The 26,018-nt window shown below is 50.7% G+C and overlaps 1 protein-coding gene across 10 annotated transcripts in view; it reads right to left on the bottom strand.

Annotated features, from left to right (window-relative positions):
- Positions 1–26,018, bottom strand: part of LOC105467472 (spectrin repeat containing nuclear envelope family member 3) — a 113,662-nt gene that overhangs the window by 63,946 nt on the left and 23,698 nt on the right. For 4 of the 10 annotated variants that reach the window (XM_011717087.2, XM_011717086.2, XM_071099650.1 and 1 more), the window contains exon 2: positions 3,366–3,523. In XM_011717087.2, coding sequence (XP_011715389.2) covers positions 3,366–3,509 — 144 coding nt within the window. In that variant the 5' untranslated portion in view covers positions 3,510–3,523. Of the gene's footprint in view, positions 1–3,365; positions 3,524–6,707; positions 6,723–9,022; positions 9,157–9,355; positions 10,172–11,011; positions 11,066–26,018 lie in introns of those variants that run through there. The other 6 variants (XM_011717084.2, XM_011717085.3, XM_024788413.2 and 3 more) reach the window with 6 other exon arrangements.

Genomic DNA, 26,018 nt, shown 5'->3' with positions numbered 1-26,018 from the left:
TAAACCAGAACCACCAGCTGCGGGGAAAGACCTGCCAGCAAAGGGTAGAAAGTTTGAAATGCTAAGCACCTTAACACAGTGAGCACACAGGCAGGGCTGTGATGCCCACAGACAGGGAAGGTCAGGAGCCGGGGCTGAGAAAGGGGGAAACTGGTCAGGAAAGATGCACGGACAGGAGGGTTTCATTTCTTGTGTACACGCAGACCCAAACAAAAGAGCATTCCTAACAGAGGCAACACGTGAACAAAGGCTTGGCAATGGAAAGTCTAGGAGGTCTTCGGCCAATCGAAGGAGGGCATGAGCTTGTGAGGTGTCACAGTGGCTGGACCTAAGGCCGGTGTGAGCTTGTGAAGGGTGACAGTGGCTGGACCTAAGGCTGGCGTGAGCTTGCGAGGTGTGACAGTCACTGGAGCTAAGGCTGGTGTGAGTTTGCGAGGTGTGACAGTGGCTGGAGCTAAGGCCGGTATGAGCTTGCGAGATGTGACAGTGGCTGGAGCTAAGGCTGGCGTGAGCTTGCGAGATGTGACAGTGTAGAGAGCTGAAGCCGGTGTGAGCTTGGGAGGGGTGACAGTGTGGAGAGCTAAGGCCGGTGTGAGCTTGCGAGGGGTAACAGTGGCTGGAGCTAAGGCCGGTGTGAGCTTGGGAGGGGTGACAGTGGCTGGAGCTAAGGCCGGTGTGAGCTTGCGAGATGTGACAGTGTAGAGAGCTGAGGCCGGTGTGAGCTTGGGAGGGGTGACAGTGGCTGGAGCTAAGGCCGGTGTGAGCTTGGGAGGGGTGACAGTGGCTGGAGCTAAGGCCGGTGTGAGCTTGGGAGGGGTGACAGTGGCTGGAGTTAAGGCCGGTGTCAGCTTGGGAGGGGTGACAGTGGCTGGAGCTAAGGCCGGTGTGAGCTTGCAAGGGGTGACAGTGGCTGGAGTTAAGGCCGGTGTCAGCTTGGGAGGGGTGACAGTGTGGAGAGCTAAGGCCGGTGTGAGCTTGGGAGGGGTGACAGTGGCTGGAGCTAAGGCTGGTGTGAGCTTGCGAGATGTGACAGTGTAGAGAGCTGAAGCCGGTGTGAGCTTGGGAGGGGTGACAGTGTGGAGAGCTAAGGCCGGTGTGAGCTTGCGAGGGGTGACAGTGGCTGGAGCTAAGGCCGGTGTGAGCTTGGGAGGGGTGACAGTGGCTGGAGCTAAGGCCGGTGTGAGCTTGGGAGGGGTGACAGTGGCTGGAGCTAAGGCCGGTGTGAGCTTGCGAGGGGTGACAGTGGCTGGAGCTAAGGCCGGTGTCAGCTTGGGAGGGGTGACAGTGGCTGGAGCTAAGGCCGGTGTGAGCTTGGGAGGGGTGACAGTGGCTGGAGCTAAGGCCGGTGTGAGCTTGGGAGGGGTGACAGTGGCTGGAGCTAAGGCCGGTGTGAGCTTGGGAGGGGTGACAGTGTGGAGAGCTGAGGCCGGTGTCAGCTTGAGAGGGGTGACAGTGTGGAGAGCTAAGGCCAGTGTCAGCTTGGGAGGGGTGACAGTGTGGAGAGCTAAGGCCGGTGTCAGCTTGGGAGGGGTAACAGTGTGGAGAGCTGAGGCCGGTGTCAGCTTGGGAGGGGTGACAGTGTGGAGAGCTAAGGCCGGTGTGAGCTTGGGAGGGGTGACAGTGTGGAGAGCTAAGGCCGGTGTGAGCTTGGGAGGGTGACAGTGTGGAGAGCTGAGGCCGGTGTCAGCTTGGGAGGGGTGACAGTGTGGAGAGCTGAGGCCGGTGTGAGCTTGGGAGGGGTGACAGTGTGGAGAGCTGAGGCCGGTGTGAGCTTGGGAGGGTGACAGTGTGGAGAGCTGAGGCCGGTGTGAGCTTGGGAGGGGTGACAGTGTGGAGAGCTGAGGCCGGTGTGAGCTTGGGAGGGTGACAGTGTGGAGAGCTGAGGCTGGAAAACAGAGTGGTGTAGATAGTGGGGGACTTTTGATGCCGGGTGAAGTTTGTTTTTTCTTGGTGGACAGTGAGAGCCATGGAAGGTTTTAGAGGAAGAAAATAACGTCACGGGACCCACGTTAGGGGTGTGCCTTATACATGCTTGTGCAGTCACCCTGACTGCATATCTGTCTCCATTAGGCTGGGAACCCTCAAGAGCAGGGTGGGCCTCCCCCACCTGCACAGCCCCAGCCCTGGCACAGGGATGGCGGAAAGCAGGGGGTATTCCACTCTTGGGTGATCTGTGAGGGAGCTTCCCAAACAGAAGGCAAAGGGAGCACAGCAGAGAGCTTGAACGTGAGTGAGAGGGCTCTCCAGAAACAGGAAACGGTGTGAGGAGACTCCATTTCCCAGTTGCAAAAGGCAGACAAAAGGCCCCTGCCTCTGGATGTGGTGGTGACACTGAAATCAAACACTGACTCAGAAAGGTGATGAGGATTCTTAATTCCCACTGTCCACTTCCAGAAAGGGCACGAGATATATGCAATACGGTGCGCAGTGTGCAGAATCGAGAAGACAACACACACAAAGGAAATACACAAGGAACCAGCTGTGGGGTCACCACTGCTTCCAGCCTGGCTGGCTGACTGGTTTGCTATAGGAGAAGACAGCACCCCCCAACTGCGAGCAACCATTGTTGGGTGATAAATTAGAATTATGGAGTATCTAAATGGATGTGACCCCAGAGGTGTGTAAGTCAACTGCTTCATTTACAGATGGGAAAACTGAAGCCCAGAGTGGGACAGGGACTTGAGCAAGGTCACACAGCAATCTAGCATCAGCAAGGAGATAATAACCCCAGCTGCTGACTCTTAGCTCAGTATTCTTCCCTCTTGTCCCCAGGCTGTGGGCAACCCACTCTCAGAAAGGGGCACCACGATGCCAGGCCAGGCACTGGGCACCAGCACTTAGTGCTACATGGACTTGTGCCAGGTGGGGTGGGTAAAGCCAGACTCCGGTTCTGGAGAAGCTCAGGAAGTCACTCCTAGCTGGGCAGAGCCCCTTCTCCTCTCCTCTGGGGGAAGACCTTGGCCAATCCAGATCTGGCAGGGACCCCAACCAGGCAGAAGCAGAGAAGGGGTGGGAAGCCCCCCAGCAAGGGCTGGGGGACCCACCTGGCTGCACAGGTTCCCCTTGCAGGGACAGCAGGGTGAGAGGACAGGCTCTAGTTCCTTATCATCAGCGTGTGTTCCAAGGACCGGCAATAATGGTATCACCTGGAACTTGCCAAAAGCAAAGTCTTGGGCTTCACTTCCACAGACCGGATCAGAGTCTGCACTTAAACAAAATCTCCAGGAGATCTGTGTGCACATCAGAGTTTGAGAAACACTGGTCTAGTCCACCCTTGCCTTTAACAGATAGGAAACCTGAGGTCTGAGGGCGGGGCAGGACGGGGCCAAGACCACAGGGCCATCTGAGGTCACGCCTCTGCATACCTCTGTCTCCCACAGCCTGGCCTCCAGGGCTGCGCGAGGCCCCTGCGTGTTGTCATTGACCTGCAGCTGATCCTGCACAGCCTTCATCCATGCCTGGGCATCCTCCACGCTCCTGTCAAAGTCCTCCTGGGGCTGCTGAGTCATGGCACCTGCAGGGGCTTAAGAAAGGGCCACAGATCAGTTCAACAGGCAGGAATGTAGGGGGCTGTGGAGAGGCCCCCGGCAGGACACCTGGGACAGGCCCACTCCCACCACCAGCCCTCCCCTGGCGCTCCTAGTCGGGCAATACGACCAGAGGTGGGTGCATTTGTCAGGACTGGAATTAAGCAGGGAAGGAAAACAGGTCTGTCCTCTGGGAGAAGCAGTCCAGGGCTCTAGCCTGGCAAAACTGCTTTGTCTTCGGCCTCCCAGGTTCCCTGCTTCCTGTTCTCCCAGCTTAGGGCCCAGAGGCAATTCTCGTCTGTCTATTCAGATTGCACGCTCTCCAAAAGAGGACCTCAAAACCTGCAGTCCGAAATGTCTGGACCCATAATCGTCTTAATTTGAATGGCTCAAAGAGGCCTCAACCTAAGGAACAGAGTTCTGGGCATGGGCCAAGCCAAAACCAGCCCTGAGCTCTCCCTGAGATGAACCTCTCAGGCTGGGGATGGCCGTGTTAGGTGTATGCCATCCCCACTGCTCCACCAACCTGGGTCTATGGGCAGGCGCTGCTAAAGTTACCCACTGAGCCGCTCCCCTCTGACGTCCGCATAGTACTCCTCGCAACCACTGAAAATGAACTTAACGCTTGAGATGCAACCCGCTTGCTATGCCAGCCCAGGTAACACCTGCTGCTGGCATAGGTCACCCACCAGAGACCCCTTTTGCTGGACTGTCCATTTGACTTCCCCTGGGCTATGGCTGCAAAGTCTCAGATTTTCTCCTGTGACTTTCTTGAAATCCCAGTAAGTCCAGGCAAAACTCTTCCGTATCCCAGTTCTCGTCTGAGTATATAGCAACCACGTAACTGCTTTGAACTAAACTTATTTGTATCTGCATTTTATTTAAAGGGATTTTATCTCATTTATCCTCCAATCTCCCACAATACCTTGTAGAGAGTAAGGCCAATGTTGTTAAATGAGCCCAGAATGGGTATAAAGTTTAACGCATCAAAAAACTCAACACGGCATTATTTAAAATGGCAAAACAAAACCAGAAACAACTCATGCGCCCAATTATAGGGGATTGCTTAAGTAAGTTATGGTACACTTGCACTTTAGAATATTATGCAGCCAGCAAAAAGGAGGCTTAAAATGAATTCATGAATGGGAATTTGTAGGATATAATGGCAATACCAAAAAAGAGACAAAATTTTATATTAAGTAGTCACAGCTCAACAACTAGTAAAAGCAAAACAAAACATTAACAAAAAATTACAGTCATAGCAAAAGGCTGGGGCCGGGCATGGTGGCTCATGCCTATAATTCTAGAACTTTGGGAGGCTTAGGCAGGAGGATCGCTTGAGCTCAGGAGTTCAAGAAAAAGGCTGGGACGTCTTGCCATTAAACAGTCTGTGTGATCAAGCCGGGGCTGTTTGCAGTGGCCTTAGCCCTTTCCAGGCCTGGCTTTTAAGCACATCCCATGGGACCCTCAGGCCTCTCGCTCCCGGCATGGGGGGAGAGGGACAGTGACCTTGAAGGCTACTTGGTTGAGATGGGTAGGACCACTGTTGAAAGTTTTTTTTTTCCTTATTTTTTTCTATTAAGCACTTAGAATTTACATTACAATTTTTATTACATTGCAGTAAAAATCATCACGATTAAAAATAAAAATTGTCTTCACTCATCAGTTAGTAAGTATCTACTGGGAAGCTGGGCACCCTCCCCAGGCCCTCCATGGGGCCAGAGGAAGCTTCAGGGGAGAACCCATGAAAGAGAAGGAGAAAATGGAAGAGGCCATCAGACGCGTGCTGGGCCAAAGGACGCGGGCTGGCTGGGGGAGGCAGGCAACCTAGCGGGCTGTGCTCTGGAAACCCATCCTGTGATTCTCCCAATGATTTGCTTTCCCTTCAGGCCTGTTTTGATTTTTTTGTAACAACTGAATATGTTCCCTGTAGCCACTCCCTGCCTTTGAATGCTTTACTTGAAAAGCATATTGGATGTGCAAGCATTTAAATGTATTTGTTTTGGCTCTAATTTCTCGGCTAGTGTGTGACTTGACTGGCTTCCAAAAACTCAGCTTTTATTTTTATTAAGCAAAGAATGGGAGGGACAGAGATGAGTCCCGCTGAATCTCAGATGATGGGACAGTGGGGAAGCGTGGCTCTAATCATCAATGGGCAGCGAGGCTTTAGAGCACCCCTTCTTGTTGGCAACGCCCGTGGCCTGTGAGGCTCAGTGGTTGGTGTCCAGAGGGTATAGAAGATGAAACCCAGGGACCCAGCGGGGTTGAGCAGGCAGGGGTGCCTCAAACCAACCAAACTGTGGGCTGGGCGAGGCTGCAGGCAGAGTTCAGGAGACCTGAGCCTCCTCTTGGCCAATTCTGCCTATTTTACTTCAGTTCAATGAAACATAGGATTTAAGCACATGCTAAGAGCCAGACTTGATGCTACGACCACAGCATCAAATAAGCAGACAGCAGACACTATACTACTCTGAAGAAGCTCTCAGAGGTGCTTCTTTACCACCTCATGTGGTATGAGGGACAGTCGAACAGAGAGTCTCTGAGGGACCTCTGAGGTTGTAGGCTGAGAGGGTCGATGTTCCTGTGACCTCTGCCCGCCAGGTTCTGGGGACTAGCTTCTGCCCTGGGACTATCAGACTGCTCTTGGTCCTCCCTTTCTCTGCCGGTCAGCCCGCTCCTCAGCCAGCCTAGAGCACTGCTGCCTCTGTCACCACTCCCTCTAAGGCAGGCTGAGGTAAGCCAGCCCCCCACAACCATTGCACAGCCGCTGGTCACTCCCTGAAACCCTCGCAAGGAAGAATGGTCTGGGGAACACTGTCTATTGGCAGAGGTCTACTCTTCCTGTAAAGGGTCAGGTAGAAAACATGTTTAGCTGTCTCGGGCCACATACAGTCTTTGTTGCATTGTCTTCCTTGTTTTTACAACCCTTTGAAAATGTCAGACCCATTCTCAGCTCACTGGCTAGATAAAAACACACCACAAGGGCACTTGGCCTACAGGCTGTTGTGAGCCAGCCCCTCCCTCAGGTGGTCCAAGGCTACAACCAGAAACTGAGGAAAGCCCAGCAGACAGCAAAGCTAGCTGGCTAAGTGACCCCACAGGCACGCGTCTGGGAAAGAGCCAGCCATGAGGCCAGAAGGATCTAGAATTGGTCCCGGTGGTCAAGACCCCATGACTCACTAGCTGTGTGGCATCTGGCTGGACACTTAACCTCTCTGGATGTCCATATTCTCATCTGGAAAATGGAGATAACACCTAGATTTAATTAATTTAAAAACCCATCCAGGTACAGTGGCTCACGCCTGTAATCCCAGCACTTTGGGAGGCTGATATGGGAGGATCACTTGAGCCCAGCACCAGCACAAGCAGCATAGTGAGACCTTGTCCCTACCAAAAAAAAAAAAAAAAAAAATTAGCCAGGTGGGAGGATCACTTGAGTCCGGAAGGTCCAGGCAGCATTGAGCTATGATGGTACCATTGCATCCTAGCCTGGGTGACAGAGAGAGATTCTGTTTCTAAAATAAATAAATAAATAAATAAATAAATAAATAAATAAAATAAAATAAAATAAAATAAAATAAAAAATTGCCCAGAGCCTGGAGCACACACCATGCTTGGAAATAGTTCCTTTTTACCAAACGCACAGGTGTTGGCTGGAGGGTTTTCCTTCCTTGGGAACCTGCATCCAGACAGCAGCTGTCTCACCAGCTTAAGGCTGGAGCAGCATAGGAACTGGGTTACCGACTGATAGACTAATGAATCAGTGCACTAAGTGGCTGCTGAGTGCAGGTGCTGAGGATATGGAGACAGACCAAGTGTGGCTCTGGCTTGGTGAGGTTCCATGTCCAGTGCAGTAGGGGTGGAGGGCAGGGATGGACGCACAGTAAGGCAGCTACAGTGAGGCCAGCACGAGCTTTGAGACAGGAGGTCAGGGGCCACGGGACCTCAAAGGAGTGGTTGTCACCTGGCTTGAGGAAGGTGGCTGGGAGGCACTGCCTGCTGAGGGCACTGGAGCTGGCAAGGGTTAGGCATTGGAGGGGCAGGTGGTAGACAGCGCCAGGCCAGGGTGGGTGGAGGAGGGAAGCACTCTGCACTCAGAGGGAGGCTGACACCGGGGTCACCGATGGCAGATACACACGGCCAAGGACAATGAGAAAAGGTTGCAGGAGTGAGCAGAGCCAACATGCCTCTCTGGGAGGGGAGAACTTTCATCTCTGGACTGGTTAAATGGAGAGAGCATTAAAAAAAAAAAAAAAAAAAGGCACTGTGCATTTTCCAAACAATATTGCAAAATAACTGTGCTCGGGGGTAAAAAGAAGAAAAACAAGTAGTTTCTGTTTCCAAGCCCCGTCTGGGGACATCCCTGGGGTGTGGCTGCAGGCAGCGGGAGAGGGGGGCTCTAGGCGTGTCTCTGAGCTGTCCCCACTGAGTCAGTGAGAGGGCTGGCCAGGAGGGTGCTGACCCTTTCTAGGTCATGCTGGCGCTGATGTACGGAGGAGACAGAAAGGAAACAGCCTTGGGTTTGGGTTTCAGCGTCCATGTGGTTATCACAAATGACAGCGGAAGAGAAGTGATTTTTTTTTTTTTTTCATGATGGAAAGCCCCGAGCTGGGGCAGATGGTGAGGCAGGCTTGAAACTCAGCACATGCTCAGAACACAGAACCTGGGTCAAAAGTCATGGGCCTGGAAGACCAGCCAGTCCCCCAGAGGTGGATAAGGCCTGTAGGCACGGCTGGAGACACAGTCTCCCCAGGAATGGACAGCAAGGATGCACTTTGGGAGAGGACGGGAAGCTTCCAGAATCTGAGCTCCAGGCTTTAGCCATCTTCTCAAAATGGGACACCTTAATCTGAGTCATAAAGAAAGCTCAGAGTGCTTTGAAGAAGCTGAAATGTCATAAGGAAGCATGTGGTTAACTCGGAGATACTGGCAAACGTGATGCAGACCGAAAAGAAAAGGCCAGCCGTGGAAGAGAAGGTGCTAACACTCATGAAACAATGACAGGCCCACACCATGTGAGGCCCTTGTCCAAAAACCACCCCATTTGGGCCTCCTGCATCCCAGTCTGAAAGGCAGCCCCAGCCCATTTCAGGAGCAGCAGAGAGGGGAGCAGCGGGGCTGGTCTCAGGTGAGCTCTGTGGTCCATTAGCTGGCGGCCTGGGCAGAGCCTCCTCCCCACCCCGCCCCCAGGCACAGCAGGGGCATCTACCTCTGAGAATGCTGTGGGGCTGACTGGGGCAGGTGTGGGAGCACCTGGTCGGTAATAGGTGCCCGGAGCGGTAATAGGTGCCTGGAGTGGTAATAGGTGCCCAGGGCACAGGAGCAGCTGTTACTTTCCAAGATCCTGGATAAGAATGTGCAGACTGCAGTCACTGGCCCAGGGCATGGAGGCGCTTGCAGTAACACTGAGATTTAAACCTTGTTCTATTGGATTCTGAAGCCCTAGATTCTCACTAGACCACATTGACTCCAAAATAAAGTTGAACTTCACCTACCATGGGGGCATCCGATAGAACTGCCCCTGGGAGGAAAGCAACCCCGTGTGAGTCAAGGTCCAATCAGCAGAGCAAAGCCCCTCCGAGTCCAGCTACCAACCAGGAGGGTGTAATGAGGAGGAGGAGCTGAGAAGCTGCAAGGAGACAAAGGGAAGCCCAGAGATCAGCCCCTAGGCTGGAGAGACAAGGCGGGGAGGCAATGTTAGATTTACTAGACCCATGCTGGGGGCCGCTGAGCAGCAGGAACTAGAGCCCCAAAGGAGATACGTCTGCTGCAGGAGACGCCACCCGGGGTGGAGAGGCTGTCAGAGAAACCCCCAGCGGACTGCTTACCTCTGGTCCTGCCAGAAGCCAGTATAGGGGAGCTGGGACAATGCAGCCTGCAGGGGTCAGCTCTCCTGTGACCCAGGGCAGAGCAGAGGACAGGGAGAAATAGATGTGTGGGCCCCCAGGCCAGGGCTGCTCCTGTGGTCCATCGGGTAACTGTGAATGTCCATCTGGACATCAGCTCCCTTTGCCCTGATTCCAGGCCTGAAAGCAATTGGCCGAGATGCAATTTGGTCTCTGGAGGACCAGCCCTGCAGGAAGGAAAGGATACTGGCACGGAAAAAACGCCCGAGGCAGATCGCCTGCTGGGTCAGCACGTGGATTGCCAACTGGGGCTGAGGGCCCTGTGTCCTGGGGTCGCTGGGCATAGACCTCTCTCCCTCCCTTCCCCTTCCCCAGCTCTCCAAAGCTCAGGGTGCTGGGTGGGGCCCCTACTTGGCTTTGCAATGCCACTGGTGAGGGGCTGATACCCCATGAGGACCAGGTTCTTACCTCTGTCTCAATCCCTCCAACATCCTAACAGCAGTTTTTAAAATTCTTTGGGGCCACGCACGGTGACTCACGCCTGTAATCCCAACACTTTGAGAGGCCAAGACAGGTGAATTATCTGAGGTCAGGAGTTTGAGAAGCCTGGCCAACATGGTGAAACCCCGTCTCTACTAAAAATACAAAAATTAGTCGGGCGTGATAGCATGAGCCTGTAATCCCAGCTACTTAGGAGACTGAGGCAGAAGAATCGCTTGAACCTGGGAGGCAGAGGTTGCAGTAAGAAGAGATTGCGCCACTGCACTCCAGCCTGGGTGACAGCAAGACTCCGCCTCAAAATAAATAAATTAATTAATTAATATTATCTGGGAATTTGAAAACACTGTAATTCTTCTTGTCATTCAATGATCCAGAGGCTCTAAGAATCCTGCTCAGGACCCAACCCCATCTCCTTAGTGAACACCCCTGAAACATGACACCAAGCCCCTCCTGAGCAAAGAAAGGGGCAATGTCAGTTTCAGGGAGCGACTGTCATGTGGCCGGCATTATTTGTCCCATTTTACAAAGAGGGAAACTGAGACTCGGAGAAGCAAACGGCCTGCTGAAAAGTGATGAACCCGGCTCCATCAATAACAGTAAAAGCCGACATTTACCCGGCATTCTGCATGTGCCTGACCGTATGATAAAAGGTTTGTAGGTATTAACTCACTTATCCTACATAGGCCCAGTGACACATTCATATTATCCTACTTTACAGCTGAGAAAACAGGTTTAATGACACTCACACCACTGCCCAAAGTCACCGGGACGCTAAGTAGCAGAGGCAAGACTTGAACCAAGGATGACCTGAGTCTAAACTCTTTGCTCTTAAATCCCCCAGTGCCACACAGCTTCCATGGCCCTCCCTGTCCCTCTGAGAATCCCAATGGGAGCTGCTGAGTTCCAGGAAGGTAACTCCAGAGCAGGAATCTATCTTGAGCTGCAGCTCAATATCTAGAGTTTAGGACAACCAGCTGAGCCCCCCAGCTGCCAGGCAGCCTCTGTCACACTGTGCCCGCTCACTCCAGCCCGGTGCCAACCCAGCTGCCCACTGACATTCTGCTCTGGAACTCAGAAAGCGTTGGGATTCAGACCCAGGTAAACCCAGCTCCCATGGCAGGCCCCATTAGCAATTACCGCCTGGTATCCCTGCTCTGCCAAGCTGGCCCGGGCCGCCCACCACGAGCTGACCCAGAGTTCTGGCATGGGTGTGCTCACTTGCTGTGACTCACTCGCTGTCCTGTGACTCATTCCTGCCCCGCCACACACATTCCCACCCTTATCCTCTCTGCCACTGCTCTTATGCTTGGATGGAATTTCAGGCACTGAGTTACAGCTGGTCTTAATCCCAAAGCTTTTTCCGGTGGATTCTGGGAACACAATTTTGTTTATTTATCGCAGAGGAGGTTGTACCAAGAGGACGGACCTTGGCAATCCTCTCCTCTGTGACACTGGCCGAAGGTAACTCTCAGAATACAGTGTGTGAAAGGAGGGATAGGAACTCAATGATGGCGCCCATGCATTATCTCATTTAATCTCACAGCAACTCTGCCAGGCAGCTAATCCAAAGTGAGGAGCAATTACTTGGCTTCATTCCATCTTAGAGGTGAGCAGATAGAGGCTTGGCAGGTTAAGGGACTGTACCAAAGCCGTGCGGGCTGCAGGGCCACACCGCCCTCTGTCCACCGGCTCTGCATGGTTACACAAGAAGTTCCACCTTGGAAGGGGTTGGGAGGCCCACTCTACAATTACAGTCACAAAGGACACTGGCCAGGGACTGCTTTGGAGGCAGGTAGTCCCAAAGCCGTTTTAAGTCAGCCCCGCTGTCACAGACCAGTGGTGCCTGGTAGGGAAAGCCAGCTGCTCTCTGATGCACCTCCTTTTCCAAATACGCCAACCATAGAACCCATTTCCAGTCTCTATTCAATGAATGAAACCCAAGTTCCCCAGGCACAGTCTGGAGGACGCCAGGATTTCCACCCAGGAGTGCTGGCCTTAGCAACACACAAATACAGGTGTTTGAGAGGGAGAGAAGATACCAGGGCAGCTAAGAGGGAAATGGGACAGAGCAGAGGGGGCAGAGTGTGTGCAAGGTAAAAAGAGGTCCCCAGCTGCGGTAGGGATGAAGGCCAGGCTGCTGCAGAGGTATGTTCCTAAGGCAGGGTGGGCAGCTCCAAGGGGTGGGGCCTTAGCTCTTGGTGCCAGGTGTGATTGTCTCAGGCTCCAGAGACTGTGAAGGGGACAGCTCCCAGCAGGTTCAAGGGGGCTCCCAGGAGCCCTGGCCACAGAGTGACAGGGGCTGCTGGCAGTGTGGGTGGAGCCGGTCAGAGGGCAGGCAGGCAGGGCACTGGCTATCTGCTGCAGGTCAGCACTGGGCAGGGTTCCAGAGCACAGGTCCCAGCCTGGCTGGAACAGTGAGTGCCATGGGCCACTGGTGTGATGTGGACAGGCCAGTTAATGCAGCGGGGTTGGTACTGGTTTTTCACACTGTGAGTGTGACTTACGCATGGATTGTGAAATCAACTCAGGGGTCTTGATCAAAAGTGCTTTGTAAGGAAAGAAGGCAGAATAGAATGAAAAATATCACAGTGCCTCTCACGGACGAAGGATAAATACTGTTTTGTGAGACTTTTGCTTGTTGGATGGATGCGTTGCATATGTATAAATGTAGAATATATTTCACCAAGAGTTGTGATTTAAACAAAACCAAAATCCTTTGAGGAACGGTGGATTCGCTCAGTGATTCTCACACTGGTGCCTCCCTCAGAGACACCTGGGGGGCTTGTTAAACCACAGATGGCTGGACCCCATCCCCAATTTATAAAAGTAGGGGCTAAGAATTTGCATTTCTAATGAGTATTTAGGTAACGCTGACACTGCTGCTCCAGGACCTCACTCTGAGAACCATGGGCTTGGAGGATGTCTCAGGCTCCGGTAGATGAAAACAGATGATTCTAACCGTAGGCGTGTGTATTTGGCAAATTCATCCACATGGTGTGGGGGGCAGTTGGGGCTGGGTGCTATTAGGTTTGAGTCCATGTGGGCCAAGACTAGAAATCAGAAAGCAATCCAAGTGCAAAGAACCCCTGCCCTTCTTGCCTCAGCTGCATCAGTCACCTCTGTTTCTGAAGAGCAGAGCAAGCTTCCTTCTCTTGGAGAAGGACGGAGTGAGGCGGGGCTGCTGGCTCCCTCCCCAGATTCCAATGGGCTTCACTTCACACAGCTTCCCTGGAGCCACCTTAATCAATAGACCTGAGGCATTCACTTGAGGGTGAAAACGCACACATTCCTCAGATGCCCTGAAGGTAAACTGAGGGAGTCGGCTGCTCCCCGACCAAGGACAGGGCGCCCTAAACTACAGGTGCCAGGAGCTCTGCAACCCCACCTTCCGATGGCCACCCCTGTCCCAGAGCCCCTAGACCTCCCAGCAAGGCTGAAATGCTCAGCGTTTTTTTCCCTCTGCCTTCGCCAGGCTGTCTCCTCCCCCTCTCCCCTTACACCACTCCCTCTAGGAAACCCAGCAGCCCCACAAGCTCAGCTCAGATGGCTCCTCTTCCAGGACGCCTTCCCTGAATGACTGACCCAGCCATGGCCACTCCTATGCAGATGTCAGTCTCAGCCTGGATCCCACTGGACGATAAATATCTGTCCTTTCATCTCTCCTGCTCCCCACTTCACCTGCCCCGTTGAGCTCAGTGCCTGCTCTAAGTCAATATGAATGAATGCAGCTTCTCCCACCTCAACCCTGAGGACCAGCAGAGTCTGATTTGGGACAAGGGTCAGGGGAGGGACAGAGGTGCGGACAGCAGCCTGCACTCAAGGGGTACACTGCACCCCCACCACCCCTTATCAGCTCCATCCGCACCATGCCAGGCAGAAGGGAGAAGGGCTGTGCCCTCTGGAAGCCCTGGGAAAGCAGCCCTTCCCCGACGGCACACCTTGCAGCGGAAACACACTCCCCAGTGCCCATAGATGAAATCCCCAGGACCCTGGCCCCAGAGGAGAGCTCCCATATGCTCTGGGGCCAGGCTAATCCCAGGTACCGAGCCAGGCCCCAGGCCCCCATCACCCTCAAGAAGATCTGGCCCAGTGAGGCAGAACCAGCCAGGATGTCTGACCCCTGGTCCCTGTACCTGCCTGTACCTTCTCCAGTGACTCACTCAGCACCCCTGATAGCATGGCACTGACACCTGTCCCCCAGGCCATCCCCCACCCCTCTCCCAATGTCTTCTTGGCCCTGGGAGTCAGAGGTGCCAGGCCTCACCCTCCCCACCAGTGCCTCATGCCTTCTCAGACAGAGTCTTCCCCACAGAGGGAACCTCCTTGAACCCCCCAGACCTGCCTGGCCAGCTGGCCCTGCCTTCCCAGACATCTCCCTCTTCCTGGGCCATCTGTACTGCAGCCCAAAGAAGCAGGAATGGCACAATGACCCCACACACCTCACCACAGTCCTCCTCGACCCTAAACCCCAGCGGCCCATGGACAGACCCTTTTAAAGCAAAATTATGGCTGCACAAGAACACATCCTCAGACTGTGCTCTTATCAACACGGACTTGAGAAATGACAGCCTTCTACTGGATGAAAATGTCTTTCCATTGAAAAGGACTGTGCCAAAATATAGGGTTTAAACTTTTTTGTTTTTATTACACACAAATTTTTAAACTTCACATAAAACTCATTTCCAAAGTAGCTGCACCTCTTTACATACCCAGCAGCCATGTGTGAGCTCCAGTTCCCGCATGGCCTTGCCAGCACTGTAAGGTCAGTCTTTTCATCTTAGCCCTTCTGGTAGGTATGTCATGCTGGCTCACTGTGGCTTGCATTTCTCACTGGTTTTGGCATTTGTGGTAGAGGACAGCCTAGCTGAGCTCCCAGACTCTGTGCTGAGCGCTTCCCAGGGATCTCCTCCTTGAAAGCTCCTTGCTGTGCTGAGCACCGGGCCTGCTGGCTAAAGGCTAAGGGGGTGAGCAGCTGAGTGACTGAGTGACAAAAACACATGGCCAACAGGGACCTGCTCCAATTCTCAGGGTGCTGACAGCCAACTCCCTGAATGCAGGCAACTCTCTGAGGACAGAACCAAGCACCATGAACCAACCATGAGCCAAAGCCAGTAAAAGCAGAAGACAAATGGAGTCACCCATAGGTGCATGGGGCTCTCTGAGCTCCCCAGCAGCACATCCACGGGGCCTCTCTCCCATCTCCTTCAGGTCCCAGACAGATTCCTGTGTAGGGCCTGGAATTTCTGAACAACTCGTGCAGCTGCCAGGGGGTCTCCTAGAATAAGGATTGGAAATCAACAACTTCTAAGTTCAGGGACCTGATTCCAGTCCAATTCCTCTGAACTCTGAGTCTGTTGTTCTCATTTGAACATAAACTGCCTCTGGGCACAGCCTTTGCCTACTTTAACCACAACACGTGGCATGGAACAGGTACTGACACACAGTAAGTGCTCACACACATTTGTGAATGGAAAGATACATCTGGAAAATATAAACTACAATACCGACCTCGGTTGGTGCTTAGTAGGCACTCAGAAAGTGTTCTTTTATTTGACTGTTTTTAGAGACAGGCTCTTGCTATCTTGCCCAGGCTGGTTTCAAACTTCCTGGGCCCAAGATTTCCGCCTCAGCCTCCCAAGTAGCTGGGAGTACAGTCATGAGCCACCAAGCCTGGCTCATTTTTTTATGAAAAGAAAGAAGTGTGGAGCCAGAATGGACATCTCTGTGCCCTCATTTAGTCCTTAATTTCACGTGCTGCTGGCTCAGGGGAACTGAGAAAGGCAGGAGTCAGAGGCAAGAGTGGGCCTCAGCACAGACTCTGTAACCCCAAAATAAGAGGCTTCCTTCAGGTCACGAGTGGGGGCAGAACAGGCTCTGGAATGGGGTTAGGGGTCATGGTTCCAGTGTGGGCTCCACCACCAACTTGCGCCCAAACCCCAGTTTCCTCAATGGTCAGAGGGGAGCAATAGTGCACACCTGACTTCCACCCGCTCTGAGACGAGTGAGCTTTCAGTTGGAAGGTTGTTGTGAAAGAGAGGGGCACGTCTGATTCACCCTGGGGCTTTTTCTAACAGAATCAGTTAGTAAGAAAAACACACGCTGCTGAGAGGCCCTGCCCTATCCCAGTGTAAAGGACTATCACCGTCATCTCTTGTTCTGGCAACCCAAAGGCTAATTATACCATATTTCCACATTATAACGTGTAATAGCCATGGGTTATAACCGATTATAGCATGCACAGCAGGCTGGAGTAAATGCTATATTGTTCCAAGCTCTAATTCCAACCTGCAACAGCTGGAGACCTTGGCAGGAGCTAGCTCTGTGCCCAGCTATTTTCTACAGCACTATACAGGGCTTCAGAAGCAAACATCCTATCAGGTAGATGCCATGACCAGCCCTTTATTACAGATAGGAAATAAGGCATAAAGCTGTTAAATAACTTTCCCAAAAGCATGCAGAGCCAAGATTGAACTTCAGGCAGGCCAGCTGCAGAGGCTTCCTGTTACCCTGAACCATACTGAGCTTATAGACAAGTGTCCAGCAAGCCCCCGGTCAGCATGCTGAGGTTGGCTGCAGAGCCAAAGGCGTAAGTCAAGCAAGAGCTGCTACTGGGTGGCGGATGAAAGAGCTATGAAGAGTTCCCCATGGTGGCCTGACTCCATAGCTCAACCTGACACTCTTCAGATATGGCCCAGGGCAAGTGTTCACCACGGTGGCCAGGCCTGCAGCCCTATCAGCAAGGCCGTGCATTGCCATCCACCTTCTCGCATCTGCAGCTTGTGGCACGCAGTACCAGCCAGCATGCCCCACTCAGCTCTGCATCATCTGTTGATGTGTCTGTCTTCCCATTAGAATGTCCCCCTCAAGAGCAGAGGCTGTGTCTCATCCCCTCAGTATCCTCAGGCCTGGGACACAGCTGGCACAGAGGAGGGCAGTGCTGCTTATTCAATAAATACACACAACATCAACATTCTTGGAAAGGCAGGGCTGGCTTTTCTGGGGCCAGATCAGGGTAGGGAGTTGCTGGAACTGCCCCCAGATTTGAGGCTGGCTCTAGATCTCAGGTGGTGGGGTAGGCCTCGCGGGATGACAGGACATTCCAGTGAGCCAATGAACAATGAAAGGTTCTGTGGAAACCTCCCAGCTAACATGTCACAGTTGGACCTGTTCTTAGGAATCCTCTTATCTAGCTGTGCCGTTTTATAGATGGGGAGACTTAAGGAGGGAAACAGACCCGCCCAAGATTCAGCCGCTCAGTGTAGAGTGATGGCCAAGACCTATCTGAGAAGGATCATTCTATTTCTTCAAAATGACTCACAGAGAAAGCAACAATCAACCCTCCTATTTACAGACAGTTAATTTTCAACAAGGGTGCCAAGACAATTCAATGGAAAAGGATAATCTTTCCAACAGTGGTGATGGGGCAACTGGACATCCACATGAAAAAGAATGAGATTAGACTCTTACATCACACTGTATACTAACTCCAAATAGATCAAAGACCTACATGTAAGAGCCAAACCTATAAAACTCTTAAGAAGAAAACATAGGCGTCCATCTTCCTGACCTTGGAATAGGCAATGGTTGCTTAGATGTGATAGCAAAAGCACAATAACAAAATAAAAAAATAGATAAATTAGACATCATCAAAATTAAAACTTTTGTACTTCAAAGGCAAAAAGGTCAAAAAAAAAAAAAAAAAGTGACACCATCAAGAAGGCGAAAAGATGTCCCACAGAATGGAACAAAATTTTTGTAAATCACATATCTGATAAGGGACTTATATCTAGAATGTCCAAAGAACTCTTAAACTCAATAATAAACAGACAACCCAATCATAAAATGGGCAAACGATCTGAATAGACATTTCCTTAAACCATACCTACATCTAAGAAGGCCACTGAAAAGCCCAGAAAGCACAGAAAAGATTCTCAACATCACTAGCCATCAGGGAAATGCAAATTAAAACCAAAATGAGATACTAATTCACACCCATTAGAATGGCTATAATCAAAAGAAGATAATAATCAGTGTTGGTGAAGATATAGGGAAGTTGGAACCCTTATATGATACTGGCAGAAACAGAAAATGGTGCAGCCACTTTGGAAAATAGCCTGGCAGTTCTTCAAATATTAAACATAGAGCTACCACCGGATCCAGCAATTCTACTCTTACATATAGAGAAATGAAAACACATGTCTACAGAAAACTTGTGCACAAATGTTCATGATAGCCAAAAAAAAGTGGGAGCAACCCAAATGTCCATCAACTAACAAATGGGTAAGTAAAACGTGGTCTATCCATACAATGGAATATTATTCACCTATGAAAAAGAATGAAGTGCTGACATATGCCACAATGTAGAGAAACCTTGGAAACATTGTGCTAAATGAAAGAAGCCAGTCACAAAGGATTGTGTACTGTATGATTTCATGGATGTGAAATGTGTAGAACAGGCAAATTTACAGAGGCAGAAATTAGATTAGTGGTTGCCGAGGGCTAGGGAAGTGGGAGGATTGGGAGTTGACCGCTAAGGAGTGCAGGGGTTCTTTTGGAGGTAGTAAAAATATTCTAAAAATGATTGTGGTGATGGCTGTACAGCTCTGTGAATATACTAAAAGGCAGTGAGGGTAGGCAAGGTGGCTCATGCCTGTAATCCCTACACTTTCAGAGGCTGAGGTGGGAGGACTGCTTGAGGCCAGGAGTTTGAGACCACCCTGGCAAGACTCTGTCTCTATTTTTTTTAAAAAATAGAGCAGCAAGACCCTGTCTCTATTTTTTTTAAAAGCACTGAATTGTACACTTTAAATGGATGAATTGTATATTATATGAATTATATCTCAACAAAACTGTTTTGTAAAAACATCAGAATCCCAAAACTAGGAGGACCATTAAAACTGACCTAATCTAACCAACCACCTCTGCTTGAATTTCCTTAAAAATACACCCACCGAAGGCTCCCAAGACTCTTGACCACCTTCAGTGATGGGTGGCTCACTACCTCCTTCAGGCAGCCTATTCTGTTGTTACATAGCTCAGGCTCAAAGGAAGGTTTTCCTTCCAGGAAGCTAAAACCTGTACCTTATCAATGGGGTGTCAACGTAAAGGAAGCTAAGAAACTGCTTGAGATCTTTTTTTCAAAATGGAGAATAGTACGTTCCATTTACTGAGCAGGCATTAGGTGCTAGTTAATATGCCTCTCCCTCTCCAAGCATTTATTAATGCACTTGCTCTTTAAGACAACTTTCATGGTTGGTATCATCATGCCCATTTCAGAGATAAGGAACCTGAGGCTCAGAGAAGTGAGATAACTGGAGTATAAAATCTCCGAACTGGTTTTGCCCAGGAGGCAGAGCTGGGATTCGAACCCAAGTGTTTGAACTCCGCAGCTGCAGCTGTCCCAGCTGCTGAGTCAGACTGCTTCTGAGAGCCTGACACCATTTCAGCCTCCAAACTGGTCTTATAGGCCTTATATAAATGGCATGAAATTTTTGAATCAAACAACAAAACAAACAGAAGCAAACTCTGCCTCCCAAAAGAGGTGCTGAATGCAGCCTCATGGGATGGGCAAAGTGCCAGCTTGGGAGAAGAGGGGTGGCCACCAGTGGCTGCATCACTGTGGGAAGCCAGCTGCCATGGACAGCCTTAGAGGAAAATAAAGCTAAGTGATGCGCTCAGCGGCATACAAATAGCCTGAGTGCCAGGATTCTCAACCCAACAGCCCATTATTTGGTGGTAGGAATTCCGGCACGGAACAAACTCCCCCCCGTGAAAGCTACTCAATTCAATTCAACAGCATTTGTTGAGATAATTTTTTTAAAAAAATTTATACTTGAAAGGTAGGTCTTAATATTCATTCCCGTTTTATAGATGAGAACACTGAAGCTGAACGGTTTCATGGCCTGCCCAAGATTCAAGAGATAGTAGTTGGGAGGCAAGAATTCAAATCTAAGACCATTTAGCCAGGTGTGGTGGTGCCTGCCTGCAATCCCAGCTACTCAGGAGGCTGAGGTGGAAGGAGTTTGAAGTCAGCCTGGGCAACACAGTGAGACCCCTGACTCTAAAAAAAAAAAAAAAAAAAGACTGTTTGACTTCCACATCCAGATGTGCCTGGCACTTGGCACTGTGCCACTAGGGCCTATAGGTTTCAAGCTCAGGTTCTCCAGATCACGAGCTGTAAATGAGAGTGCTATGGGTGTTAAATGCAGAGGCACAGATTCTAGAGAAAGGAGCAATGATTCTGATGAAGATTCCAGGAGAGGCTCACGGAGGAAGGGACACTGTGGCTGGGATGTGAAGGATGAGAAGGGTCTGAGTAAGATGAGAAGTAGGAAAGGGCATAACCAATGGATGGACTGGTGAGACCAAAAGCTGGGAGGTGGGGAAGTGCAAGGCCAAGTTCAGGCTGCAGGACGGGCTTGGCAATTGTTAACAAAGAGAGATGGGAGGAAGCCATACTGGAGAGCAGGTTGAGGGGATTGAACGGCACAGGATTCCAAAGGGTTGTGTGGGTTTTACTCTGTGGGCAATAGGGAGCCAGTGAGGGTTTGTGAGCAAGACAGTGGCACAGCCTACCCAGTGACAGGACCCACAGGCAGCCCGGGCAGCATCTGCTCAATGGTGTGAAAACCACATTGGACCAAGCAGGGCCCTTGCAACAGGGCACCTTAAGTCACATGCTAGGAGATGCCTTGCAAGGTGCCATTTAACCCTAAGGCATCCTATTTATTGTAAACCTGCTCTTCAAAAAAAAGGCCATGGGGGCCGGGTGCAGTGGCTCATGCCTGTAATCCCAGCACTCTGGGAGGCGGAGGTGTGTGGATCGCCTAAGGTCCGGCGTTTGAGCCAGGCTGGCCAGCATGGTGAAACCCCATCTCTACTAAAACTACAAAAATTAGTCGGGTGTGGTGGCAGGCACCTGTAATCCCAGCTACTCAGGAGGCTGAGGCAGAAGAATAGCTTGAACCTGGGAGGCGAAGGTTGCAGTGAGCCGAGATCACTGGGCACTGAGAAGGTTGCAGTGAGCCGAGATCACTGAGCAAGACTCAATAGAGAGAGAGAGAGAGAAGCAAGACATGGGTTCAGATAGAAGGGTCTTTTCTTAAGAACTGATTAAGCAGGCCGGGCGCGGTGGCTCAAGCCTGTAATCCCAGCACTTTGGGAGGCCGAGACGGGCAGATCACGAGGTCAGGAGATCGAGACCATCCTGGCTGACACGGTGAAACCCCGTCTCTACTAAAAAATACAAAAAAAAAAAAACTTAGCCGGGCGCTGTGGCGGGCGCCTGTAGTCCCAGCTACTCGGGAGGCTGAGGCAGGAGAATGGCGTAAACCCGGGAGGCGGAGCTTGCAGTGAGCTGAGATCCGGCCACTGCACTCCAGCCTGGGCGACAGAGCGAGACTCCATCTCAAAAAAAAAAAAAAAAAAAAAAAAAAAAGAACTGATTAAGCTTGCCAATATCTAATGAACTGTGAGAGCAGCCTCCATTCTTTCCAAGAGTGTCTGTGCCCAGTCTGTCCTTACAGTCCCTTTCCCAGCAAAATGCCCAGCCGGGCCCATCTTGGACAATGCTGTTTCACAGTTAAGGAGTCCCCTGCCTGCTGCTACCCTATCTCCTGCTCTGGGCTCATCTGCGACCCTATGGTTGTCCTGGTAGGTGTCAAGGCTATCATTGGGTCTTGAGCTTAGGATGCCAAAGGAGACTCCTGTTGGTTGGGTAAAATGTTACCAAATGCTACTCACAATGGCAAGAGTTCCCACGTGTGAGGCCTGTTGCATGCCAGGCACTGGGCAGACACCATGAAGGCCCCCATCAACCTTCAAAGCAGGGGTCATCATGCTGCCTGACAGATGGTGAAACTGAGGCTGGCTCTCCTGCCCAGGTCAGACAGTGACTGAGACACCAAGTCAGAAGCAAGCCCAGGCCTGCGTGGCTCCCGCGCCTGTGCCAGGCTGTAAAATGTCGGCAGAATGAGGAAGTGAATCAGGAAGCCAAGGGAGGAGGGTTCCTTTTTGACTCAGAACAGGATTTCCCATCTCCCTCCCAACTGACTGAGAGACAGACAGGGTGGAGGGTAAGCCCCAGCGGCTCAGGCCGGACCATCCCCTATGAGCATTCCTGAGCCTGGGACAAGCCCGAGGAGCCAGCCAGGCTTAGGGTTATGGCAGCTGGGCCTGCGAAGGCTTCCTCAGTGGGTCTCTCAAGAGTATGGCTTGAAATGAATCAGGCAGAGCAGCTCAACAGGGCAGCGGCCCCAAAACCCAGGGCTCTCCCACCTCTCATTCCACTCAGAGGGGCTGGGAGAAGATGAAAGCCGTGCCCTAAAAGGACCCTAAGTGGATGGGCAGAGAGTTGGGCTGTGGTCATCTTGTCTTCTGACCAAGAACCATGCCAGACCCCAATTTGTCTCCTTTCCAAAGCTTGGGAGATGCTTAATTCATTTAATAACAATTACTTCAAAGCCCATGCCAGACACTGTGGTCAGTGCTGAAGCTCACAGAGATGAACCAAACAGATTAGCGCGTCCTGCCCCGACACAGCTCAGTGTGTCTTTCATCTTCTGGAAAGTGAGTGTTGCATTTGGAGGATTCTCAACACTGTGGACTCCCTCCGCTGCCCGCCTCCACTCCAGTCTCTATAACGTGGCATTTCCTAACACGGGATCTTCTGGAATCCACCCATTCATGAATGTTCTGCGGGAAGCCCTGGCTAAATTCACATTCTAAAATGTCTCGGAGCAGGGGATTTTAACCAGCCTCCTCTGACATCATTGGAGTGGGGGTGCCTGGATGGGCCACGAGGGCTCCATGAAATCTTAGGAAGCTTGTTCTCCTGGTGAGAACATCTGGGATTCCCTCCTGCTCCCCTAAGACCCCCTATCTCACAGAGGACGAAGAACATGCTTGCCACAAGCAATCCACGGTGTCCATCATTACATTCTCATTGTAAATGGCTCGTAATATTCTATGGAGTGAAGATCACAAACTTTCTTGAACCACCTCCTTTTTCTTGGATAGTTACGTTACATTTTTGTTTTCTCCAGGCAACTCAAATATTTGCAGAGTTACCATTTATCTAACAAGTGAGCAAGCTGTGGACTCTTCCGGCCACAAAGCAGAGCTCCTGCCAGGCTCAGCCATCCACTCTCGTACTCTTACACCCAAATGGTATTTTTCTGATCCGGAGTCATTATTTTCTTAGGCCTCTGCACTTTCTCTTCAGCATCAGCTGCTGGCCCTCTTTTCAGGGCCATTTTAAACAAAGAAATAAAATTTGTGGTTACTTGGCCCAAGCTGGAAGATCAGGGCCAAGTCAAATCTGGATGGTGTGAGGCTCCAGGGCTGGGCCAAGGTAGGGTCTGGCAGGGCTCACTCCTGGTGAGAAAATTGCCCCAGCCCCTGTCCCCTCACACAGGGATTCACAAAGGCTTGCTTTTCCTGGGACACTTCCTAACAGCTGCTAAGGATTCAAACCTGACTTTGCTGCCAAATAAGCTACGCGGTCTTAGCCCAGTATATTTAACTCCTCTGACTTTGCCTTCTCATCTATAATATGGGGATGGTATTAGCATAAACTTCTCACTGCAGGTCTGAAGACTAAATGAGTTAATATTGGTAAAGTGCTTAGAAAAATGCTGGCACACAGTAGGTGCTATATAAGTGCCTGCTAAATAAATAATAAATGTGCAAATGTGACAGTTCTCCTGAGGGGAGAAAAAGAAGATGCAATATAACAGTCCAGCAAGGAAAGTTTGTGACATCCACCCACTCTACGGCATATTCTGGCCATTTATAATGAGAAATTAACGCCCTAGAATAATGTACGGTCTGCAGAGAGAAAGAGCAGACTGCAAAGCGCCGCACTCTAGGACGAGGGTTGGCAAACTGTTTCTAGAGATGGTCAGAGAGCAAGGCTTTTAGGCTTTGCAAGCCATATGGTCTCTGTCACATCTCCTCAAATCTGTCATGGTAGCATGAAAATAGCCACAGATAGCATGTAAATAAATGAGCATGACTGCATTCCAACAAAACTTTATTTACAAAAACAGGTGGCATTTGACCAGCAGGCCACAGTTTGTTGACCCCTGCTGTGCAAATCATTCAAAAACTGTCAAAAAAAAGATGAAGAATGAAGCCGGATGCAGTGCCACGTGCCTGTAATCCCAACAACTAGAGAGCCTTAGACAGATCTCTTGAGCCCAGAATCCAAGGCTGCAGTGAGCTGTGACAGGAGCGCCACTGCACTCCCCTCCAGCCTGGGTGACAGGACAAGATCCCATCTCTTTAAAAAAAAAAAAAAAAAGGAAAAAAGGAAAAAAGTAGCATCACAGAGCAGCAAAATCATGGCTATGTTTCTAAGATTTCAATTTCCTTAAAATGATATTAACAGTTAAAAAAAAAAATAGAGGCTTTTAAAGTTACATTTTAATCACAATTAAAAGATTTTTTTTTTTTTTTTTTTTTTGAGATGGAGTCTTGTTCTGTCACCCAGGCTGGAGCGTAGTGGCATAATCTTGGCTCACTACAACCTCCACCTACCGGGTTCAAGCCATTCTCCTGCCTCAGCCTCCCAAGTAGCTGGGATTCCATTCACTTCGCCGGAAATCTGGGATTACAGGCATGCACCACCACAGCCAGCTAATGTTTATATTTTTAATAAAGACAGGGTTTCGCCATGTTGGCCAGGCTAGTCTTGAACTCCTGACCTCAGGTGATCCGCCTGCCTCAGCCTCCCAAAGTGATGGGATTACAGGTGTGAGCCACCACTCCTGGCCTAGAAATTAAAAGATTTCATTGTTCCACTAGACTTTCAGAAAAAGTTAAGAGTATTAAGTCCAGCATTCACATTACATGAGACACAAAAGGCACAGACTTTGAAGTATGTATAGAATAGGACTGCATCTGGCTTCTCCATCTACTAGCTGTGTGACTCAGGCAAGTGTATTCACCTCTCTGTTCCTCAGTTTCCTCATTTTACAAATGAGGATGACAAGCATGCAAAGAGCCTGGCATTGAGTAAGCCTGGCGCACCATAGGCCCTCAACACAGAGAAGCCACCTGTCAGTCTCCCCCAGGCTGGATCCGGCTGGCCCTGGGTCTATGGCAGCAGGACAAGGCGGACTAGAAAGCCTGGCATGCTTTACTTTCCAGCTAAAAAAAATACTCTCCACAGTTTTCAGCTCTGGTTTACAAAAACAACACGGAACCATTTGAATCTCACTTTTAATTTAATAACTGGCACCCCAGCCTGAGAAATGGTAGGGTTCATTTCAAATGGGAGTTCTTGGCGGGAGTGAATCTCAGAGCTCCCTGAACCTTTAGGGAGATCCATGGCCCTGCAGTGCCTGGGCCCTTGACTGGCAGAGCCAAATCCATGCCTGGATCCAGAGGCTCAGGCACGAGGATGCTTCCATTCATTTCCCAGGAAACCTGCCAGTTTTGCAGGAGGCAGTGGGACCAGAGTCCTCTCTTGGCAGAAACGAGCATCTAAAGGCTCAGGGTCAAAGGCTTTTCTGAATGAATGCTTCCTGTGCCTGACAGCCTCCACCCAAGAAAGTCCAAGGTGTTTAACAGGACATTCAAAGTCCTTCTCCATCCATCCCTGCAGCCTCAGCCTCCCCTACTTTCCATCTCCTCTGCTTGTAGCAGGAGCCACCTGTGTCTCCTGTATGCATCATTTCTCCCCTTGATCTTTGCTCCTGCTGGTCCCTCCACCCTTCTCTGCCTGGCTACATTCACCCATTGGCTTTGGCGTCACCACCTCCAGAAAGTCTTCCAGGATTTTTCATAGTGTAGAGGACTGGGAACTAACACTTTACTAAGTACCCATGAGGAGTTTGTACACATCAGCTCATTGAGTCCTCCCACCCACCGTTAAACCAGAATGACTGGCTTCTTTTTGTAGATAAAGAAGTTGAGGTTAGATTCAAAGTGGCTAAGTAACCTGCCAAAGGTCACACAGCAAGCAATACCTTAGCAGAGCCCGGGCGGTTTTAAATTGTCCTCATTCTGCTGGGGCTGCAGGATGATGTCACTGAGTTACCTAGAAGAGCCCCCTGTATCACTAACTCTTGTCTTTTTTTTGAGAAGGAGTTTCGCTCTTGTTGCCCAGGCTGAAGTTCAGTGGCGTGATCTTGGCTCACTG

Source organism: Macaca nemestrina, chromosome 7 (assembly GCF_043159975.1).
Source record: "Macaca nemestrina isolate mMacNem1 chromosome 7, mMacNem.hap1, whole genome shotgun sequence".
Classification (NCBI taxonomy): domain Eukaryota; kingdom Metazoa; phylum Chordata; class Mammalia; order Primates; family Cercopithecidae; genus Macaca; species Macaca nemestrina.
The sequence above is the reverse complement of the archived record's forward strand: the minus strand, read 5'-3'. Positions and strand labels throughout refer to the sequence as shown.